This window comes from Salvelinus fontinalis, chromosome 18 (assembly GCF_029448725.1).
Source record: "Salvelinus fontinalis isolate EN_2023a chromosome 18, ASM2944872v1, whole genome shotgun sequence".
In the NCBI taxonomy this organism is placed as follows: Eukaryota; Metazoa; Chordata; class Actinopteri; order Salmoniformes; family Salmonidae; genus Salvelinus; species Salvelinus fontinalis.
In genome coordinates this window covers 34,816,724-34,837,387 of record NC_074682.1, presented here as the reverse complement: position 1 = coordinate 34,837,387, position 20,664 = coordinate 34,816,724, and the positions used below count along the sequence as shown (strand labels likewise).

The 20,664-nt window shown below is 41.2% G+C and overlaps 2 protein-coding genes across 5 annotated transcripts; one reads left to right on the top strand and one right to left on the bottom strand.

Annotated features, from left to right (window-relative positions):
- Nucleotides 1–2,208: 2,208 nt before the first annotated feature.
- LOC129815383 (EEF1A lysine methyltransferase 3-like) lies at nt 2,209–4,561 on the bottom strand. 2 transcript variants are annotated; one of them, XM_055869161.1, is made up of 4 exons: nt 4,499–4,553; nt 4,097–4,254; nt 3,818–3,929; nt 2,209–3,553 (listed from the first exon to the last, which is right to left on the bottom strand). In XM_055869161.1, the coding sequence occupies exons 2-4, from the start codon at nt 4,229–4,231 to the stop codon at nt 3,156–3,158; spliced, it is 645 nt and encodes a 214-aa protein (XP_055725136.1). In that variant the 5' UTR covers nt 4,232–4,254; nt 4,499–4,553; the 3' UTR covers nt 2,209–3,155. The 2 variants fall into 2 exon arrangements, with proteins under 2 accessions (XP_055725136.1, XP_055725135.1); XM_055869160.1 differs by having other exon boundaries at nt 4,097–4,561.
- Nucleotides 4,562–4,732: 171 nt separating this feature from the next.
- On the top strand, nt 4,733–20,580 carry LOC129815382 (syntaxin-16-like). 3 transcript variants are annotated; one of them, XM_055869157.1, is made up of 9 exons: nt 4,733–5,170; nt 6,021–6,050; nt 7,111–7,218; nt 11,801–11,941; nt 16,369–16,531; nt 16,745–16,830; nt 18,752–18,895; nt 19,059–19,139; nt 19,278–20,580. In XM_055869157.1, exons 1-9 carry the CDS (start codon nt 5,039–5,041, stop codon nt 19,377–19,379), a joined length of 987 nt encoding a protein of 328 aa, XP_055725132.1. In that variant the 5' UTR covers nt 4,733–5,038; the 3' UTR covers nt 19,380–20,580. The 3 variants fall into 3 exon arrangements, with proteins under 3 accessions (XP_055725132.1, XP_055725133.1, XP_055725134.1); XM_055869158.1 differs by lacking the exon at nt 6,021–6,050 and having other exon boundaries at nt 4,734–5,170; XM_055869159.1 differs by lacking the exons at nt 4,733–5,170; nt 6,021–6,050 and adding an exon at nt 6,095–6,951.
- Nucleotides 20,581–20,664: the final 84 nt, after the last annotated feature.

Below are 20,664 nucleotides of genomic sequence, written 5' to 3'. Positions count from 1 at the left end.
GGCTCCCACTTCCTCTGCCGCCCCTCCCTCTGCATCCTTCTCACACACTCCCTTTCCCTCTCCCTAGCTGCTGCTCTATGAGCCTCTCCCACCTGCCATTCCCTCTCTCTCTTCTCTTGAGCCTGATAGTCCCTTAAACCCTGGAGCTGTCGGGCTGGTTGTCTAGAGCAAAAGGGAAATGAGGGATAGAGGGCAACAGATATTGATCAGTCCAGTTGGTATAGTCCTGTAGGCTCCTCCGGTCCTAGAACCTGGTACTGTCCAACAACTGGGCTCCCTGCCCTGGTACGGTTGAAAATCTAATGCCTGGTGCTTGTCCTGATATCTGTGGAAATAATAGGGTGGGGAAAAAACATTAAGATTACCCCAATACCTAGCTTTGCAGGACACAGTGGTGTAGCATGTTACATGGACACCTAATAACCCAATTAGACAACAAAGAAAATATTGCATATAGTAAATTCACTTGTAAGTGAAATATATTTTTGAATGAATACAAACAACCTTATTTACATGATCTTTATGTGATACTAGGTTTATTTTTCTTAGGATTATGACTATTCTGCTCGGTTTAAGAACATTCTGCGCTGCTTCTGTTTGCCAACAAAGAGACATGAAAACAAACTAAGCAGACCATAGCTATTTGTTTACGTTTCTCACCTGGCAAGCTTTCCCAGAGACAAACACACTATCATTTTAAAACAGCTTAAAGTGAACTGAACTCACACATGTGCAAAGTTTCGTCCGGGAACAATCCCAGATTTGTCATATATAGGTGGTTGCCCCTCACTCACAGCCCAGAACTCCATCACAAGAGGTTTGAAACCAGAGACTGACTTCTGAAATTATTGTAGAGGAAAAACATACATTTTATTGTTGTATCCCTAATGTAGATATGCCTTTTCAACTACAGAATTGCTTTTAGCATTTTGATTTTTTTTCTCTATTTCATCAAATGAGATGCAGTTTCACTGTTGAAGTAGAAAACTAAACTTTTATAGTCCAGACTTGCATACAAAAGTCAAACTTTAGATCAAACCAACAAGTGTGAATTTGTATGAATATAAGATATAAGATCAACTGAAAGCACATTTAATAATCCAATGACTGTCATATCACACATACCTCTGGTCAGTGTTTCTGGAGGAAGGTCCTTGCTTTTAGGGTATAGTCTGATGCTGACCACACCAACTGGGCAACTTGTTTTAGAAAGAAAATGTTATTGATCCCCCCTTCCTCGTGCCACACACCCTCGTCACCGCCAGAGGCCATCCTCCTCTTGTCCACAGCCAACATTCCCATTCAAAACATCACAGTGGAATTATTTTAAGAGGCACACCCTGGTTGCAACAAACATTCCCCACCCAGTCACATTCCCTGGGCTGGCAGATAGCAGGATGAGAGAAGTGGTAATATAAACTGTGTCTGTACATACACACAGACCAATGTGACACAGCAAGTAAAAAAAAACTTTGCCTGCTCCCAAATGCTTACTTCAGTGTTTTTTGGCTGAAGTTAATTGTTTGGGGCAACAAAGGCTGTCTGCCATGAATTTACGGTCCTTGCTATCCGGTATCATTGGGACGTCGCTACCCGATTTGAAGTTTAAATGAAAAATGGTTAAGGTTAGGTAAGGGTGGGGTTTAGAGTAGAGACGTCCTAAGGATCACGAATAGCAATAACCTGAATTTATTGGGATTTAAAATCGGATAGTTTTGGGGTCAGATTGAGGATTAGGGACAGCAGTGGTGGAGGATTTAAAACCTGATAGTTTTGGAGTCAGATTGAGGATTAGGAACAGCAGTGGTGGAGGATTTAAAATCTGATAGTTTTGGGGTCAGTTTGAAGATTAGGGACAGCAGTGGTGGAGGATTTAAAACCTGATAGTTTTGGAGTCAGATTGAGGATTAGGAACAGCAGTGGTGGAGGATTTAAAATCTGATAGTTTTGGGGTCAGCTTGAAGATTAGGGACAGCAGTGGTGGAGGATTTAAGGATGACACTATACAATATATCTTTCCAAAGATGTCATCCTTGATTTTCATGTTTGCTTGTACAATGCTGAAATGACACCGAGGGTTGGCACACTTCACATTGTGTGTACATGGTTGATGTGCTTAAAAGTGAATGACATTGCAAACCTAAGGAAAAAAGCATTACAACATGTCATCTATTATATCAACGACAAAGCAGACAAGGAGATTGTTGCTGAAAGTTGTATACATTTTATTTCTCAGAAGTTTTGGTTCTCAATCAATCATTTGATAATTGCAAAATTTATAATTTCTTACAGGCACTATAGGCATAGGAAAGTAATGCATAACATTGTATTTTATGTTGTACCACAGGTTACTTTTTGTCCAACTTGCTTGGGCATTATGATTATAATATTGATCAAAGGATTATTACACGCACGATGAATAACAGGTTCTCATATGGGGACCTTGTGGACAACTAGTGGAGAGCCCACTGTGAATATAGATAGGGATCTGTTGTTTTGTCGGGTGAGCTATAGCACAGAGAGAGGTGGAGGGGGGGTATAACAGCCGGTCTCTCTTTGAAACTATCCAGCGGAACAAACAGGCTTTTCTTTTCTAAACAGAAACTCTGCACATCAGCAGAGAGCAGGAGAGTGAGGGGATGAAGTATGTCCAGGCGGAGGGAGTGGGAGTGGGGGCAGAAACTGTCAATTTTGCCAGTTCTGCAAGTGGATGGTATCATCAACATTTTCCCAGTAATCAACCCTGTCAACCTAAACAATATAACACTTCCTCAAACCAGATCAAACACAACTTGATTTGACTGTAGTAACCTGCCAAAGACAGGAAAATTATCTTTGCTATGTTTTTCCTGCCCACAAAAGTATTATTATGTTTCTTACAAGACCATACAGACCTTTTCATTCAACATGATGACCTATTGGTCTATATTTTGTTTAAAATAACACTTTTGGGAGCACTAAAATCAGAGTGAGGAGCCTTTGCTCTTTTGTGCCAGGTGCCTATTCTTTCTTATCCAGCTCCTGCACAAAGTTTTTTCGGAGAGGAAGGAACCCCAGAGGGTTCAGAGAGTCAGGCACTGTTGTGTGGTTCTCTTCCAAGTCTCAACCTATTTACCGGTTCATCAGTCTCCCAGTCCTATCCAGTCTCATTTCTGTCACTGCTTCGCTCTCAGAGTAGCGCTGTAGATGTTGATGTTCTGTGTGGGGTCGCGGTGCTCCAGCTTGACATGGAACCTCTGTGGCAGAGTGTCTCCATAGAAGCCAGGCGTTCCGTGCTCTTCTCGCATCTTGGATGAGAGGTACACCACTGCCCTGACCTTGCACAGGTGAACCAGTGTGTCCAGCAGGAGGGGGTAAGTCTCAGACAGGTACACAATGTCTGCACCCAGTACCAGGTCCCAGTCCATGGGGAAGATGTGCTGGTCTTGGCCCCAGGTGAGGGGGAGGACGGAGGGGGCAACAGAAGGCCAGCCGGAGGACGGCATGTTGGCTGAGACGTTGCTTTGCAGTTGAGGGACAGCAAGGGGGAGGTCTGTCAAGGTCACATCCGCTCCTGTAACAGTGGGAAATACACCTTTAGTAATGATTATCTTTGTGATGTTTTACATTTTTATTGTAGTGTTTCAAAGTCTTTGAAAAGTAAATTTGTAGGCTAATGTGCGTGTGACAGGGTAAACAGTGTGATGGAAAGGCAATTCAAATTATATAAACGGCTATTAAAGTAAATAATAATGAATAGGCTATTGAAATAAGTGGGTGCTACTGAAAATCGACATTGCCGACCTCTACTGGACGGAGAAAGAATGAACCAACATACCCAAACGTGCTGCCAAAATGCCAACAATGCCAGTCCCTGCGCCCAACTCAATGATGCGCTTTCCTTTCAGGTTGAGCGAGTTTTCCTCGAAATAGCGGCATAGATGAAGCGCCTATTTAACCAACAGTAACCAAACAGTAAATACAACAGGCAGCTCATTAAATTCCTTGCATAACACTACTGTATTAAATGCACTACTACATAACCAATAAAGCTGTATTCATCATGTGCAGAATAAATGTAGCCAGTGTGTACTCATGGAGTTAGTAGTGAACTTACGGCGTCCCACACTGGCGCTGCCACGCCGAGGTTGGCGCTGAACACCTGGCTGATCTTTAACTCTTGACCGATGAATTTGTACACGCTATCATCAGAAAATGTATCAGCAAATAAACCGTCGTCTACAGGTAACATGAATCCCTCTTCCTCTCCATATTCTGCCATTGTAAATAAAAATGGTTAGACTGTTAATGTAGTTTATCCTTAGCCATTAGCTTAACGCATTCAAGGAAGCATGCGCGATAGAGATTCCAATGGGTACGTTCCTGTTCGCTGATAGTTACAGTTGGGGGTAGCGCTAAAAACCGAATATATTCCTCAGTTTTATAGATGCCAATGCTTTTATTGCAATATAATACTATGCAATGCAGAACTATATATCATGCATCCTTGATTACCTACATTATTTCAACTCTTCTTCAAAAATATCGGTGGACTGAAACCTTGTGGGATTGACCCGGAAAATAAAACGTTTCTCGTTTTTATGTATTTATTTTATTAATATAAAAGTACATAATATGAAAATACATAAAATAGGATTAATGATGATTAGATTTAGTTTAAAAAATATATTCTCTTTAATAGAGGTCTCCAATTCAAATTAAAAGTGTTAACCGGGAAGTGTTTGGTCACGAAGCTCTTATTGTGTATTTACGTTTTCCACGTAGATGAGGCCAGAACACAGACCTCATCTTCAGTACATGTTTCATTGAAGTCAAACTTTATATTTTATGTTTTATTTATGTACTTCATAAAAGCGAAAGACAGAAAACAAACGATATATTATTGTGAGGACAGACAGGGGAAGAACCCTTCGATTAGCCGGTACAGGCTATCTCGCTAACGTTCATTGCATTGTATAGTAGTTAGCTAGTCGTTGTAGTCACTGTACGCTACGGGTTGTTATTTGATAGCTACACATCTTAAGTGTGTAAATTAAGCATGGCAACTAGGCGCTTGACCGATGCCTTCTTATTAATGCGGAACAATGCAATCCAAAATCGTCATATATTGGCTGAGCAAGTGAGTACATACGGCACCCGTCGTACTCTGAGTACACGTAGCAATGCTGCGGTGAGTCTAACGTTAATCGTCTGAATTTGACGTGTGTGTGTGTGTGTGTGTGTGTGTGTGTGTGTGTGTGTGTGTGTGTGTGTGTGTGTGTGTGTGTGTGTGATGGCTAACACATTAATAAACTAGCCGTAGTTTGATTAAGTCTCCTCGTTAGCTAACCAGCTAGTGGCCATCTAACACACATTAATATGATGTTGGCTACTTGCTGCATTTAGCTGTCAAGCTAGAACGCAACAACTAGGTACAGTTAGCCGTCAAGCTAGATGCGCACATTTGCCTTGGCCTGAGTCATGTCACAGAGGCATGCTTTTAGAGTACTGATAGCCTCAACTTGCATTACCAATCATCTTAGAGCGTGCATTCTCCTTTGGCATGATAAAGTCAATTGAAGCAATGTATTTGTCAAAGTAAGAAACAAATTAAAAGTTTGGCTAAAGGTAGAACATGAAGTTAATTTTAAGGGCAATGTTCAGTACTTGATAAAGAAGCAATAACAGTTCATGCTGGAATGAGTTGGATAGTCTTTTGTTATAGAGATGGTCAAATGTAACAATTGACGTGTTACATTTTATGAGGTATTTGTTTGTAGTGTGTACCCTTTTGCTTTTTAGTGAGTTGCATGTCTTTCTAAAACCTACCCTTTAGATGGTGCTTTGCTCTGTTTTAGATTTAATTGATCCTGTGCTTGGTGTTGGGTTGTTAAACTGTTATTTTAAAGATATTTGACAAACTTTACATTGATATAGCCTAGGCCTACTTGTTAGGAAGATATTTGTATATGCTAATTTAGAGTACTTAGTTTGCACTGTTGGTCACTGATATATATTTTCTATTTTGCATTATTGACCAGGATGCAGGGCCTTTTACAAATGCTGTCTATGTAAGTCCATAATATCTTAGCCTATTTATTTTGCATAGTTTCAAAACTCTAAAGGGTTTATAGGTTTCCCTTTCAGTCCCTCTTTCGTTCACCCTCCTACTTTTGGGCACTAAGGTGTTTTGACTATGGGACCGTTATTGTGTCCAGCAGCTTCATAGTAGAACTCAAATCCAGACTTTGAAATGCCTTCTTTTCATCCACCTGATTGTGGATAGTAGAGGAAGCGTTAGGCCCAATTCATTACAAGACAAATCAGTCGTCTGGCGTTTTGCGGCATAGTAATGTTTGTTTGGATCAAAGAGCAAATCCAGTGGTTACTAGACTTTGAGTTTCTCAAATAGCTTAGGTGCTCCTCGTTTTTATGGCATTATTTCTCTTGCATGGTGTTCTGGGTGCTCATGCTGAGTGACCTGCATGCATATCAAAATCCTCTTATAATGCTAATCTTTGTCCTACATCTTTCCTTTCTCTCGGCCTATATGAAATGCTTCTGTGCTTAGGCTAATCATTTGGAGATCAGGGACATAGGCTAGCCCTATTGCTTTACCTTCGCACACACACTCTCATGTCACACTTCACTGACCCAATGTATTTAGGCCTAGCATAGATTTATCAAAGACAGGCCTACCTTTTTAAAGGGTGATTTTACATGTTTGAAGAACCTCAATTGATTGATATAAAATTGAATTTTTGGGGTCAAAATTAGACATTTTGGAACATTAGCATGATCTCTCTTTAAACGGTATCTGTGACATTGCATGAAAAATGTCTGTATGAAGCTGATCACTGCTTTTTGTCTGGGGCTCACTTACTGTTACTTCTGTCTCACTTCATCTCACCTCTCCCTCTCTCCTCATTGGACTTCGCTGGGGTCTGCCAATCACATTAGGAGCTTGATGAGGTACTGTCCAATCTCCTTGTATCCAAACTATACTATCAGAGTCACAAGGACCTATTTTTCTGGGGAAACATAAACCATGCTTTGTATGGAAAGTCTGCAAACAACAATGCTTGAAATGGGAAATTATATGCTGTGTAATATCTGTGATGTTCCTATCAGTTGGCTGATGACCGCATGGCCCTGGTCTCCGGGATACGTTTGGACCCAGAAGCTGCCATCGGAGTCACCAAGAGACTGCCGCCTAAGTGGGTAGATGGGGTAGATGAGGTAAGAACCAATCACATGCTTTCTACAGTACTTCAGTATGAGAAGTTTTTATTATTGTCTATACAGTGCATTCGGAAAATATTCAGACCCTTTCACTTTTTACACATTTTGTTACATTACAGCCTTATTGTAAATAAAATACCCCATAATGACGAAGTGAAAACGTTTTTTTAGAAATGTTAGCAAATGTATTAAAAATAAAAAACATAAATACTTTATTTACGTAAGTATTCAGAGCCTTTGCTATGAGACTTGAAATTGAGTTCAGGTGCATCTTGTTTAAATTGATCATCCTTGAGATGTTTCTACAACTTGATTGGTGTCCACCTGTGGTAAATTCAATTGATTGTACATGATTTAGAAAGGCACACACCTGTATGTAAGGTCCCACAGCTGACAGTGTATGTCAGAGCAAAAACCAAGCCATGAGGTAAAATGAATTTTCCGTAGAGCTCCGAGACAGAATGGTGTCGAGGCACAGATCTGGGGAAGGGTACCAAAACATTTCTGCAGCATTGAAGGTCCCCAAGAACACAGTGGCCTCCATCATTCTTAAATGGAAGAAGTTTGGAACCACCAACACTCTTCCTAGAGCAATCGGGGGAGAAGGGCCTTGGTCAGGGAGGTGACCCAGAACCCGATGGTCCCTCTGACAGAGCTCTGGAGTTCCTTTCTGGAGATGGTTGTCCTTCTGGAAGGTTATCCCATCTCTGCAGCACTCCACCAATCAGGCCTTAATGGTAGAGTGGCCAGACGGAAGCCACTCTTCAGTAAAAGGCACATGACAGGCCGCATGAAGTTTGCAAAAAGGCACCTAAAGGACTCTGACCATGAGAAACAAGATTCTCTGGTCTGATAAAACCAAGATTAAACTCTTTGGCCTGAATGCCAAGCGTCACGTCTGGCACTATCCTTACGGGGAAGCATCATACTGTGGGGATGTTTTTTAGCGGCAGGGACTGGGAGACTAGTCAGGATCGATGCAAAGATGAACGAAACAAAGTACAGAGAGATCTTTGATGAAAATCTGCTCTAGAGCGCTCAGGAACCCAGACTGGGGCGACGGTTCACCTCCCAGCAGGACAACGAACTTAAGCACACAGCCAAGACAACGCGGGAGTGGCTTCGGGACAAGTCTCTGAATGTCCTTGAGTGGCCCAGCCAGAGCCCAGACTTGATCCCGATCGAACATCTCTGGAGAGGAATAGCTGTACAGTGACGCTCCCCATCCAACCCGACAAAGCTTGAGATGATCTGCAGAGAAGAATGGGAGAAACTCCCCAAATACAGGTGTGCCAAGCTTGTAGTATCATACCCAAGAAGACTCTATGCTGTAATTGCTGCCAAAGGGGCTTCAACAAAGTACTGAGTAAAAGGTCTGAATACTGATGTGAATGTAATATTTAAGTTTTTTATTTTTAATACATTTGCAAAAATTTGCTTTGTCCGTTATGGGGTATTATGTGTAGATTGAGGGGGGAAATTATTTAATTCATTTTAGAATAAGGCTTTAACGTAACAAAATGTGGAAAAAGTCAAGGGGTCTGAATACTTAACATGCACTGTATACAGTACCAGTCAAAAGTTTGGACACACCTACTCTTTTATGTGTTTTTCTTTCTTTCTTTTTTTACTATTTTCTACATTATAGAATATTAGTGTAGACATCAAAACTATGAAATAATATATGGAATCATGTAGTTTAACAAAAAATTGTTAAACAACTCAAAATATATTTGAAATTCTTCAAAGTAGCCGCTCTTTGCCTTAATGACAGCTTTGCACGCTCTTGGGATACTGTCAACCAGCTTAATGAGGAATGCTTTTCCAACAGTCTTGAAGGAGTTCCCACATATGCTGTGTACTTGTTGGGTGCTTTTCCTTCACTCTGCGGTCCAACTCATCCCAAACCATCTCAATTGGGTTGAGTTCAGGTGATTGTGGAGGCCAGGTCATCTGATGCAGCACTCCATCACTCTCCTTGGTCATATAGCCCTTACACAACCTAGAGGTGTGTTGGGTCAGTGTCCTGTTGAAAAACAAATGATAGTCCCACTAAGTGCAAACCAGATGTGATGGCGTATCGCTGCAGAATGCTGTGGTAGCCATGCTTGTTAAGTGTGACTTGAATTCTAAATAAATGACTGACAGTGTCACAAGCAAAGCACAATCACATCTCCTCCATGCTTCACAGTGGGAACCACACATGCGGAGATCATCCGCTCACCTACGCTGCGTCTCACGAAGACACGGCGGTTTGAACCAAAAATCTCCAATTTGGATTCATCAGACCAAAGGGCAGATTTCCACCGGTCTAATGTCCATTGCTTGTGTTTCTTGGCCCAAGCAACTGTCTTCTTATTGGTGTCCTTTAGTAATGGTTTCTTTGCAGCAATTAACCATGAAGGCCTGATTCACGCAGTCTCCTCTGAACAGTTGATGTTGAGATGTGTCTGTTACTTGAACTCTCAAGCATTTATTTGGGATGCAATTTCTGAGGCTGGTAACTCTCGTGAACTTATCCTTTGCAGCAGAGTTAAATCTGTCTTCCTTTCCCGTGGCGGTCTTCATGAGTACCAGTTTCAACATAGCGCTTGTTTTTTTTCAACTGCACTTGAAGAAACTTTCAAAGTTCTTGACATTTTCCGAATTGACTGACCTTCATGTCTTAAAGTAATGACGGACTGTCATTTCTCTTTGCATATTTGAGCTGTTCTTGCCATAATATGAACTTGGTCTTTTACCAAATAGGCCTATCTTCTGTATACCACCCCTACCTTGTCACAAGACATCTGGCTCAAACGCATTGAAGGATAAAAATTCCACAAATTAACAAGGCACACCTGTTAATTGAAATGTATTCCAGCTGACTATCTCATGAAGCTGGTTGAGAGAATGCCAGGAGTGTGCAAAGCTGTCATCAAGGCAAAGGGTGGTTACTTTGAAGAATATAACATATATTTGGATCAGTTTAACACTCTCTTTTTTTTTTGTTGGTTACTAAATGATTCCATATGTGTTATTTGTTTTGATGTCTTCATTATTATTCTACAATGGACAAAATAGTGAAGATAAACCCTGGAATGAGTAGGTGTGTCAACTATTGACTGGTACTGTATATAATATTTTTATTCACAGTGAATGAAGGATAATTATGTAAAGACATTGTACATTTCTCCTCGACCAATCTTTGAGGCTAAGGGAGGATTGATATTTCCAATCCAATAAAATCTGTCTGTGGGCCAACAAGGAGACCAAGGCAATGGCATCTAGCTGTCTATTGGTCAGGGAAGAATTGTTGTTTGGTACTCCAAAAATAGCCTTTTCTGCACTAGGCTGCAACTCTAATCCAATGCTTCAGAAAGGGTCTTAGATTGGTCCACTATATTTATCAGACGTGGACAGGACCAGAACATGTGAGTCAAGTTCGCCAAGGAGCTTTTACACCTGTCACATGTACCATCAATTTGGGCAGAATTTTAAGAATCTGGCCTTACTGAAATGGATACGGTGTAAAAGCTCCTTGGCGAACTTGACTCACATGTTCTGGTCCTGTCCACGTCTGATAGATTGGTCCACTATATTTAAGACCCTTTCTGAAGCATTGGATTAGAGTTGCAGTTATACCTTAAACGGTATAAGGCTGAGCCGGGCACAAGAGGAGCTTCCATTTACTTTATTAAGTAAGCCACTATTTCAGACTTCATCAGAGATCTCTCCACCAAGTTTCTTTTCCTTTTGAGGACTATCTTATTAAACGTGTAGTTTATAATTTTACAACTTGATGTTAGATGGTCCCTCATTCTGAATGTAGTTTATGGGTAAGGATAAACTAATCCATGGTTCAGTTTTCTTTAAACAGCCACAACAAACTGCACCTTACTTTAGCCACAACAAACTGCACCTTACTTTAGCCACAACAAACTGCACCTTACTTTAGCCACAACAAACTGCACCTTACTTTAGCCACAACAAACTGCACCTTACTATAGCCACAACAAACTGCACCTTACTATAGCCACAACAAACTGCACCTTACTATAGCCACAACAAACTGCACCTTACTATAGCCACAACAAACTGCACCTTACTATAGCCACAACAAACTGCACCTTACTATAGCCACAACAAACTGCACCTTACTATAGCCACAACAAACTGCACCTTACTTTAGCCACAACAAACTGCACCTTACTTTAGCCACAACAATCAATGGTAGTGATGGGGACATGTGAGCATGTTTAAAAAAAAAAAGAAAAAAAAGAATCCATGGTCAAATCACCTTTTTAAGTAACATCTAACCAAATAGGAGTTTCAGGGTGAGGAACAATCTAACATCAAGTTGTAAAATAGTGAGCTAATCCTTTACATTTAGGCTATTACATATGCCTAGTTTCACCACCATAATGAAACTATTGAGCTGTAGATACTTCAGAAAATGTCAGCCTATTAGTATTAGCCTATACCAAATTCCAAGGTCCCGTGTCAGGCTTCTTTAAAATTTCATTTTTATTGGAGGTTTCAGTGCATGTCCTGTTCTCCCGTGCATCTGTGTTAATCTTGTGGTTGCGTGGGCTTTCAGATTCAGTATGAAATCACACGGGTCCGGCAGAAAATGAAGGAGCTGGCCGCCCTCCATGATAAGCACATGAACCGTCCCACCCTGGATGACAGCAGTGAAGAAGAGCATGCCATAGAGATCACTACTCAGGAGATCACACAGGTTTGTCAGTGACGGAGGAGTCCATACAAGAAACTCAATTGAAGAGAATATAATATTTATTATTCAAATCACTAATATTTATTTTTCAAATCAAATTTTATTGGTCACATACACGTTTTTATGGGTATAGTGAAATGCTTGTGTTTCTAGCTCCAATAGTGCAGTAATATCTAACAATTTCACAACAATAAACACAAATCTAAAATAAAGAATATATAAATATTTGGACAAGCAATGTCAGAGCGGCATTAAAATAGTAGAATAGAATACAGTATATACATATGAGATGAGTAATGCAAAATATGTAAACATTAGTGACTAGTATTCCATTATTAAAGTGGCCAGTGATTTCAAGTCTGTGTATATAGGGCAGCAGTCTATAATGTGCTAGTGATGGCTATTTAACCGTCTTGACGGCCTTGAGATAGAAGCTATTTTTCAGTCTCTCAGTCCCAGCTTTGATGCACATGTACTGATCTCGCCTTCTGGATGATAGCGGGGTGAACAGGCAGTGGCTCAGGTGGTTATGGTCCTTGATGATCTTTATGGCCTTCTTGTAACATCGGGTGCTGTAGGTGTCCTGTAGGGCAAGTCGTTTGCCCCCGGTGATGCGTTGTGTAGACTGCACCACCCTCTGGAGAGCCCTGTGGTTGCGGATGGTGCAGTTGACGTACCAGTCGGTGATACAGCCCGACAGGATGCTCTCAATCTGTAAATGTTAGTGAGGGTTTTAGGTTTGTCACCAAATTTCTTCAGCCTCCTGAGGTTGAAGAGGCGACGTTGCGCCTTCTTCACCACACTGTCTGTGTGGGTGGACCATTTAAATTTGTTAGTGATGTGTACGCCGAGGAACCTGAAGCTTTCCACCTTCTCCACTGCGGTCCCGTCGATGTGGATAGGGGTGGTACTCCTTCTGCTGTTTCCTGAAGTCCACGATCAGCTGCTTTTGTTGACGTTGAGTGAGAGGTTATTTTCCTGGCACCACACTCCCAGGGTCCTCACCTCCCCCCTGTAGGCTGTGTTGTCATTGTTGGTAATCAGGCCTACTACTGTTGTGTTGTCTGCAAACTTGAGGTTGGAGGCATGCGTGGCCACGCAGTCATGGGTGAACAGGGAGTCTTGTGGGGTCCTGTGTTGAGGATCAGTGAAGTGGAGGTGTTGTTTCCTACCTTCACCACCTGGGGGCGGCCCGTCAGGAAGTCCAGGACGCAGCTGTACAGAGTGGGATTCAGACCCAGGGTCCGAGCTTAATGTTAAGCTTGGAGGGTACTATGGTGTTGAATGCTGAGCTATAGTTAATGAACAGCATTCTTACATAGGTATTCCTCTTGTCCAGATGGGATAGGGCAGTGCGATGGCATCATCTGTGGATCTATTGGGGCGGTAAGCACATTTTAAGTGGATGTTAGGTAAGGTAGAGGTGATGTGATCCTTGACTCGTCTTTACGGAGGGAATAACTACACTGTTTGTATTTGGCCATATTCCCAGTCACCTTACCATGGTTAAATGCGGTGGTTCACACCTTCAATTTTGCGCAAATGCTCCCATCTAACCACGGTTTTTGGCTAGTGTAGGTTTTAATAGTCAGTGGGAACAAAATCTCCTGTACACTTCCTTATAAATTAGGTCACTGTATTCGTCAATGTTTATTCTGAGGCTACCTGGAACATATCCCAGTCCACGTGATCAAAACAATCTTGAAGCGTGGATTCCGATTGGTCAGACCAGCGTTGAATAGTCCTTAGCACGAGTACTTCCTGTTTTGAGTTTCTGCCTATAGGAAGAGATGAGCAAAATGGAGTCGTGATCAGATTTGCCTAAGGGAGGGCGGGGGAGGACCTTGTAGGCATCCCAGAAGTTGGAGTAGCGGTGGTCGAGTGTTTTAGCAGCGTGAGTACTACAGTCAATGTGTTGCTAGAACTTCGGTTGCGTTTTCCTCAAATTTGCCTTGTTAAAATCCCCAGCTACAATAAATGCAGCCTCCGGTTATGTGGTTTGCATAATGTCCAGTGAAGTTCTTTGAGGGCTGTCGTGGTATCGACTAGAGGGGGAATATACATAGCTGTGACTAATCGAAGATAATTTTCTTGAGGTAATACGGTTGGCATTTGATTGTGAGGTATTCTAGGTCAGTTGAGCAAAAGGAGTTGCGTTTCTGTACGTAATCACAATCACACTGAGTAGTTAATCATGAAACCTATACTCCCGAGAGATATTTATTCATGTCTGCGCGATGAACTGAGAACCCAACATACTGTCCCCGTACATACAGTCAATCTCAAGAGAGCCATGTTTCCCTGAAACAAAGTATGTTACAATCCCTGATGTCTCTCTGGAAGGGGATCCTTGCCCTGAGCTCGTCAACTTTATTATCCCGAGACAGAACATTAGCGAGTAATAGCGGTGGGTAGTGTGCGCGCCTCCTGAGTCGAACTAGAAGTCCACTCCACTCCGAATACCTCTTCTCCTCCGCCTGTGTTTTGGATCAGCCTCTGGAATCAGTTCAATTGCCCTGGGGGGTACGAACAAAAGATCTGTGAACATGTACAGTGACAGAGATGGGAATCTAGACAAGAAACACCATTGAACGAACTTTGACGAGTCACTACTATTATTATCACCTAAGATACCTTTTACCTCAGCTGGTGACACCTCATGAGTGGCCTTCTGGAAAAGCCACCGCCTTTAAGGAGTGCCTAATAATTGTTGTTATGAATGGGGAGCTCTTTGTTTGACAATATGATCTAATAATGTTTAGACTTTTACATGTTTACATTTGTGCCTTTTTATGAGGGCCTCCATTATGTGCAGCCTGCTGATGTAATATGTCAACCAGTGTGGCCATTCTTGTTATGTAGTAGAATAAGAACCTATTTTTTTCAGTAAGTATTTCTTTGTGCTTTCGGTTTGTGTAGATTTAGATGTGTTGCTTGGGTTTGTGTAGATTAGTGGTGCGCGGGTCAGCTGTTTGTTCACCCGCCCGCAATTGCTAATAACCCATCAACAACCACATGATTATATGTGATAAAGAGAGAATCTGAGGCCTGGACCCGACCCCAACCCGCGAATATAGAAAATGCTCTGTAGGCTACAGTCAGATGGCGGACCGGTTATAATGATTATTTTTTACAGGAATTTTTCTTGCATAATTTAGATGTGTTTCTGCTTATAATTTCTGATATTTTGGTAGGCTATTTGTCAGTCATCTTGTCTATAATTAGATACATGCAGCTTCTCTTCTGTCATTAGATGTTGCCCTAGAAGACTAAATAAACCCTTCCTCACCAGAATAAATTATAATGAATGCTTCAATCTTGTTGACATCAGTAAAGTTTTCTCTGTCAACTCTGCTTCTTTCGTGGAGCAAAGACGTTTAGCGACCGGGGAGAAAATACAATAACTCTTTCTGTGCAACATTTCCAAATTACATCAGTTTGAAGGGTTGTAAGGAAATGGAAAGCTGTGAAAACGACATGTTTCTGATAAAATATGCATCCAGGCCAAACTGAAATCTTATGTGGTTGAAATACTGTCAGCTTTTTTATTTTTTTACCTCTACAGACAGTCCCTAACTGCGCATTCATTCGCATTCTCTCAAGATGCTGAAACAAATGATATTTATCCTTTCCTGTTCCCAAGTCAAAATGTACATTTGGTGAATCACTTTACAGCAAGAAATTCTTAATTATGCAGGATTTAATATTAAGTCTGTGAGGGGGTTATAGACCTACAGTCAGTTTCCAGATTTCAGTTTCCATTTAATCCATTTGAGCAGTAGGCTACAGTTGCATTGACGTGCCATAGGCCTATTTGAAGTCCCCGTCAAGTGACTGTCAAATTTTTATAGCCCCTCAGAATCCTTACACATAGCATATGCACTGCTATCGTCCTCTTTTACCGCTTCACCAAATCTTTCCCAAACATTCGTTTTCTGGCCCTCCTTTCTCTTTATTTTCAACTTTCCATTTCACAGCTTTTCTCATATTTCTCTGACATTGTCCTTTTTGGCTCAGTGGATGACATTAACTTTTTCTGCCCGTTCACAAAAGCATTTGGTGGTTGGCGTGTAGGCTATTTGGCGCGCGTAAAGTTAGCCCCTAAAGTTTTGGTTTACACACTAATGCCAGATAGCGTAAAATAATGAAAGGAAAACCTCAATGTAGCCTATAGATATAAATTGCACTAATTATACATTTACGGATTTAATAAAAAAAAAAAGTTATCTTTATTCAACCCGACTCTTTATGACCCTAAACGCGCCCGCCCTACGGATATAACCACGGGACTGTGGGTTGAGTTAACCTGCACATCACTAGTGTAGATATTAATTATTTATTTTGAATTTAAATTGTACAAAGGTCAAATGTTTTTCTATAATATGGCCAAGATATATTGAGTGCTTGCTCCTTTGCCTGTGTGTGTGTAGATGTTCCACAGGTGTCAGCGTGCGGTGACAGGTCTGCAATCTCGCTGTGGCCACTGCACAGAGCAGGAGGAGAGGCTTCTGAGAAATGTGGTGTCCTCGTTGGCAGGGAGCCTGCAGGAGCTGTCCACCAACTTCAGACACACACAGTCCAGTTACCTGAAACGTAAGCGAGCACTCACTCAAACTGAAAGGTGGTATTTCACCTTACTGTATTTACTCCTACACCTCTTCAGCTATCTTCCATCCCTCACTTCTCTCTCTCCTGGCACGAACTTGCGCACACACACACACTCTACATTTCTCTGGTCTTAGGTTTCACCTCCACCCTCATCATATGTCTCTTTTATTGTCATAAGGTTGATGCTTTCTGTTACAGGCATGAAGAATCGCGAGGAGAGATCAAAGCACTTTTTTGACTCCGGTCCTCTAATGGAGGATGAAGACGTAGCACTATATGACAGGGTGAGCTTGGAACTGACACTGTCAGTGTATTTTGACATTTCCCTGATCAGCATTGTTGCTTATACATACAGTTGAAGTCAGAAGTTTCAATACACTTAGGTTGGAGTCATTTAAACTCGTTTTTCAACCACTCCACAAATTTCTTGTTAACAAACTATAGTTTTGGCAAGTCGGTTAGGACGTCTACTTTGTGTTTGACACAAGTAATTTTTCCAACAATTGTTTACACAGATTATTTCACTTATAATTCACTGTATCACAATTCCAGTGGGTCAGAAGTTTACATACACTAAGTTGACTGTGCCTTTAAACTGCTTGGAAAATTCCAGAAAATTATGTCCTGGCTTTAGAAGCTTCTGATAGGCTAATTGAAATCATTTGAGTCAATTGGATGTGTACCTGTAGATGTATTTCAAGGCCTACCTTCAAACTCAGTGCCTCTTTGCTTGACATCATGGGAAAATCTAAAGAAATCAGCCAAGGCATCAGAAAACAATTGTAGACCTCCACAAGTCTGGTTCATCCTTTGGAGCAATTTCCAAATGCCTGAAGGTACCACGTTCCTCTGTACAAACAATAGTACGCAAGTATAAACACCATGGGACCACGCAGCCGTCTTACTCCTCAGGAAGGAGAGGCGTTCTGTCTCCTAGAGATGAATGTACTTTGGTGCGAAAAGTGCAAGTCAATCCCAGAACAACAGCAAAGGACCTTGTGAAGATGCTGGAGGAAACGGGTACAAAAGTATCTATATCCACAGTAAAACGAGTCCTATATCTACATAACCTGAAAGTTCGCTCAAAACCGCCATAAAAAAGCCAGACTACAGTTTGCAACTGCACATGGGGACAAAGATTGTACTTTTTTGGAGAAATGTCCTCTGGTCTGATGAAACAAAAATTAAACTGTTTGGACATAATGCCCATCGTTATGTTGGTAGGAAAAAGAGGGAGGCTTGCAAGCTGAAGAACACCATCCCAACCGTGAAGCACGGGGGCAGCATCATGTTGTGGGGGTGCTTTGCTGCAGGAGGGACTGGTGCACTTCACAAAATAGATGGCATCATGAGGAGGGAAAATTATGTGGATATATTGAAGTAACATCTCAAGACATCAGTCAGGAAGTTAAGCTTGGTCGCAAATGGGTCTTCCAAATTGACAATGAACACAAGCATACTTCCAAAGTTGTGGCAAAATGGCTTAAGGACAACAAAGTCAAGGTATTTGAGTGGCCATCACAAAGCCCCGACCTCAATCCCATAGAAAATTTGTGGGCAGAACTGAAAAAGCGTGTGCAAGCAAGGAACCCTACAAACCTGACTCAGTTGCATGAGCTCTGTCAGGAGGAATATGCCAAAATTCACCCAACTTATTGTGGGAAGCTTGTGGAAGGATACCCGAAACGTTTGACCCAAGTTAAACAATTTAAAGGCAATGCTACCAAATACTAATTGAGTGTATGTAAACTTCTGACCCACTGGGAATGTGATGAAAGAAATTTCCTCTACTATTATTCTGACATTTCACATTCTTAAAATAAAGTGGTGATCCTAACTGACCTAAAACAGGGAATTTTTACTCAGATTAAATGTCAGGAATTGTGAAAATCTGTATTTAAATGTATTTGGCTAAGGTGTATGTAAACTTCTGACCTCAACTGATCTTTAGAGCCTAAACAAACAGAACAAGAATTCAGCCTGGTTGATAAGGAGCCAATAACAAACCACTCCTTTGTGTGGTGTATGAAGAGGTTACTGGACCGCAGGGAAAATTACCTGTGAATTGCACTATTTGACTGAAGTATTTTCATAGCATTAAGACTGTAACAAAACTATTTTTCCCCCCCGCAGAAGGGAATAGGGTGCCATTTGGGATGTAGACAAAGTTCTATTCAGTGAGCCCATATTTTTGATCTCTCCCAGGGGTTTACAGGTGACCAGCAGGTCCTGGTAGAGCAGAACACAGTGATGGTGGAGGAACGTGAGAGAGAGGTCAGACAGATAGTCCAGTCCATCTCTGACCTGAATGAGATTTTCCGAGACCTGGCTGGAATGGTGGTGGAACAGGTCTGTGAGGGGAAACCCTATTCAGTTTTTGGAAACATTACAACACCATCATGTTTATACCTTGTGATGATTAACATCAATAACGAACTGTGTCAGTATGGCCCATGAATATGGTTTTGTATGTTTTCCCAACTGATTTGTTTCTTTCTTTATCCAATATCAGGGCACAGTACTTGACAGAATTGACTTCAATGTGGAGCAATCGTGTGTCAAAACAGAAGAGGGGTTGAAACAGTTACAAAAGGTGAGGACACAATGTTAGATTGTGCATTGTGCATCTGAAATATCAACAATGGTTCAAACGAAGCCCAATTGATGATTATGTCCATGAAAAAGGGAAAGATGTTATCTTGCCCGCAAACTTAATTATGTTTTCTTGCAGGCTGAACAGTATCAGAAGAAAAACCGAAAGATGCTGGTCATTTTAATCCTTACTGTTATAGTTGTCGTTCTAATACTTATTCTATTTGGGACCAAGTTCTAGTGATGCATTCCTTTGCTTTTGGTTTGTTGTGTGTGCTTGTATGAGGGTCTTATCTGTACTTCAAATGATGCGGACTACCTGTCCAACTTTTCAATCAACATCTGAAGAATCACCCTTCCAGAATCTCGCGCTGTACGACTCATGGAGATGTTGAATGCATGATTCCTAAGAGAGGACAGCCAGGGAGAGTTCCTATTTAACTTTGGAACATTCCTGCACACACCCACTGTCTGCTCCAATACACTCTTGAACATGACCATATCCATGTGTCATGGTACTGCTACAAAGAAACACAGAAAAAACACTTCATCAATTCCCTTGTGGTCGACTACTGATTAATTGTCATGGCCATATAATTTGCTTGTTTTTGGAGAAAATAAGTGTTTTTTTGTGAGTTAGCATCATCTGTCCAGTTTTAGTGTAAGCTCTAGTTGTAAGTTCTGCTCTTCCATGTATGTTATTCCAAGAGAAGAAGTCTGACAATTCAGCTACTGCACAGATGAATACTGAATGTCTATGAGCGAGGAGCATTTGTCTCGTGGTGTTGCTTTTACGGACCCTGGTCAGTGCATACATTTCATTTGTTGAGCATTTGTTTCATTTTCTGCTTTTTCATGTTTCCTTTTTCAAAGAGGGAGAAATTACAATGGTTTTTGTGTCGCTCAGTGGCTGAAGAACTACAATACTGATTGATTGAATACCAATAGTTCTGTTTGGATTCACACCATCCTAAATGAATGTCTCTGGACCAACAGCAGTGTCGTTCATGATGGTGCATATTTAGATCACATGATGGCTTTCTCTTGTTTTATGACCCTTTCTATTGTTCGGTATCACTAATTGATACATCAGTTGAGTTTATACCTCTCACAGTTTGCACATATCGAAAGACTGATTGGTTTCATGTCTGTCAAACTACTGTCTCCTGTATATTATGAAATTATTTATTTTGAATTTAAATTCTATAAAAGGTCAAAGGATTTTGTCTAATATGGCAAAGATGTATTGAATAGCCTAAATTGTGTCTGTGGCGGCCTGTGTTGGAATGAACGATGTGTTGCAAGCTTTTGCACTCAGAAATTACTTTGCCGATTCCGCTACAAAATCAACACTACTCTACAGTTAATTATGAAGAATGGTCCTGTTTTTTGGAAAGATGTGACCCATTTCATGTTAAATTATGAATAGAATTCAAAGTGTACTCAAGTCTTTATTACTGATGAAGCTGAATTCATGGTGAAGTCCCAAATGGCAGCCTATTCACTAAATAGTGTACTACTTTTGA

Excerpts from the sequence above, each read along its gene's own strand:
- LOC129815383 (XM_055869160.1), bottom strand. The coding sequence starts at position 4,261 with ATGGCAGAATATGGAGAGGAAGAGGGATTCATGTTACCTGTAGACGAC. Across the intron at positions 3,930-4,096 it reads CAGCGCCAGTGTGGGACGCC|GCGCTTCATCTATGCCGCTA; the intron begins GTAAGTTCACTA and ends TTGGTTAAATAG. Across the intron at positions 3,554-3,817 it reads CATTTTGGCAGCACGTTTGG|GAGCGGATGTGACCTTGACA; the intron begins GTATGTTGGTTC and ends CCACTGTTACAG.
- LOC129815382 (XM_055869157.1), top strand. The coding sequence starts at position 5,039 with ATGGCAACTAGGCGCTTGACCGATGCCTTCTTATTAATGCGGAACAAT. Across the intron at positions 6,051-7,110 it reads CTTTTACAAATGCTGTCTAT|TTGGCTGATGACCGCATGGC; the intron begins GTAAGTCCATAA and ends TGTTCCTATCAG. Across the intron at positions 16,532-16,744 it reads ACAGTCCAGTTACCTGAAAC|GCATGAAGAATCGCGAGGAG; the intron begins GTAAGCGAGCAC and ends TTTCTGTTACAG.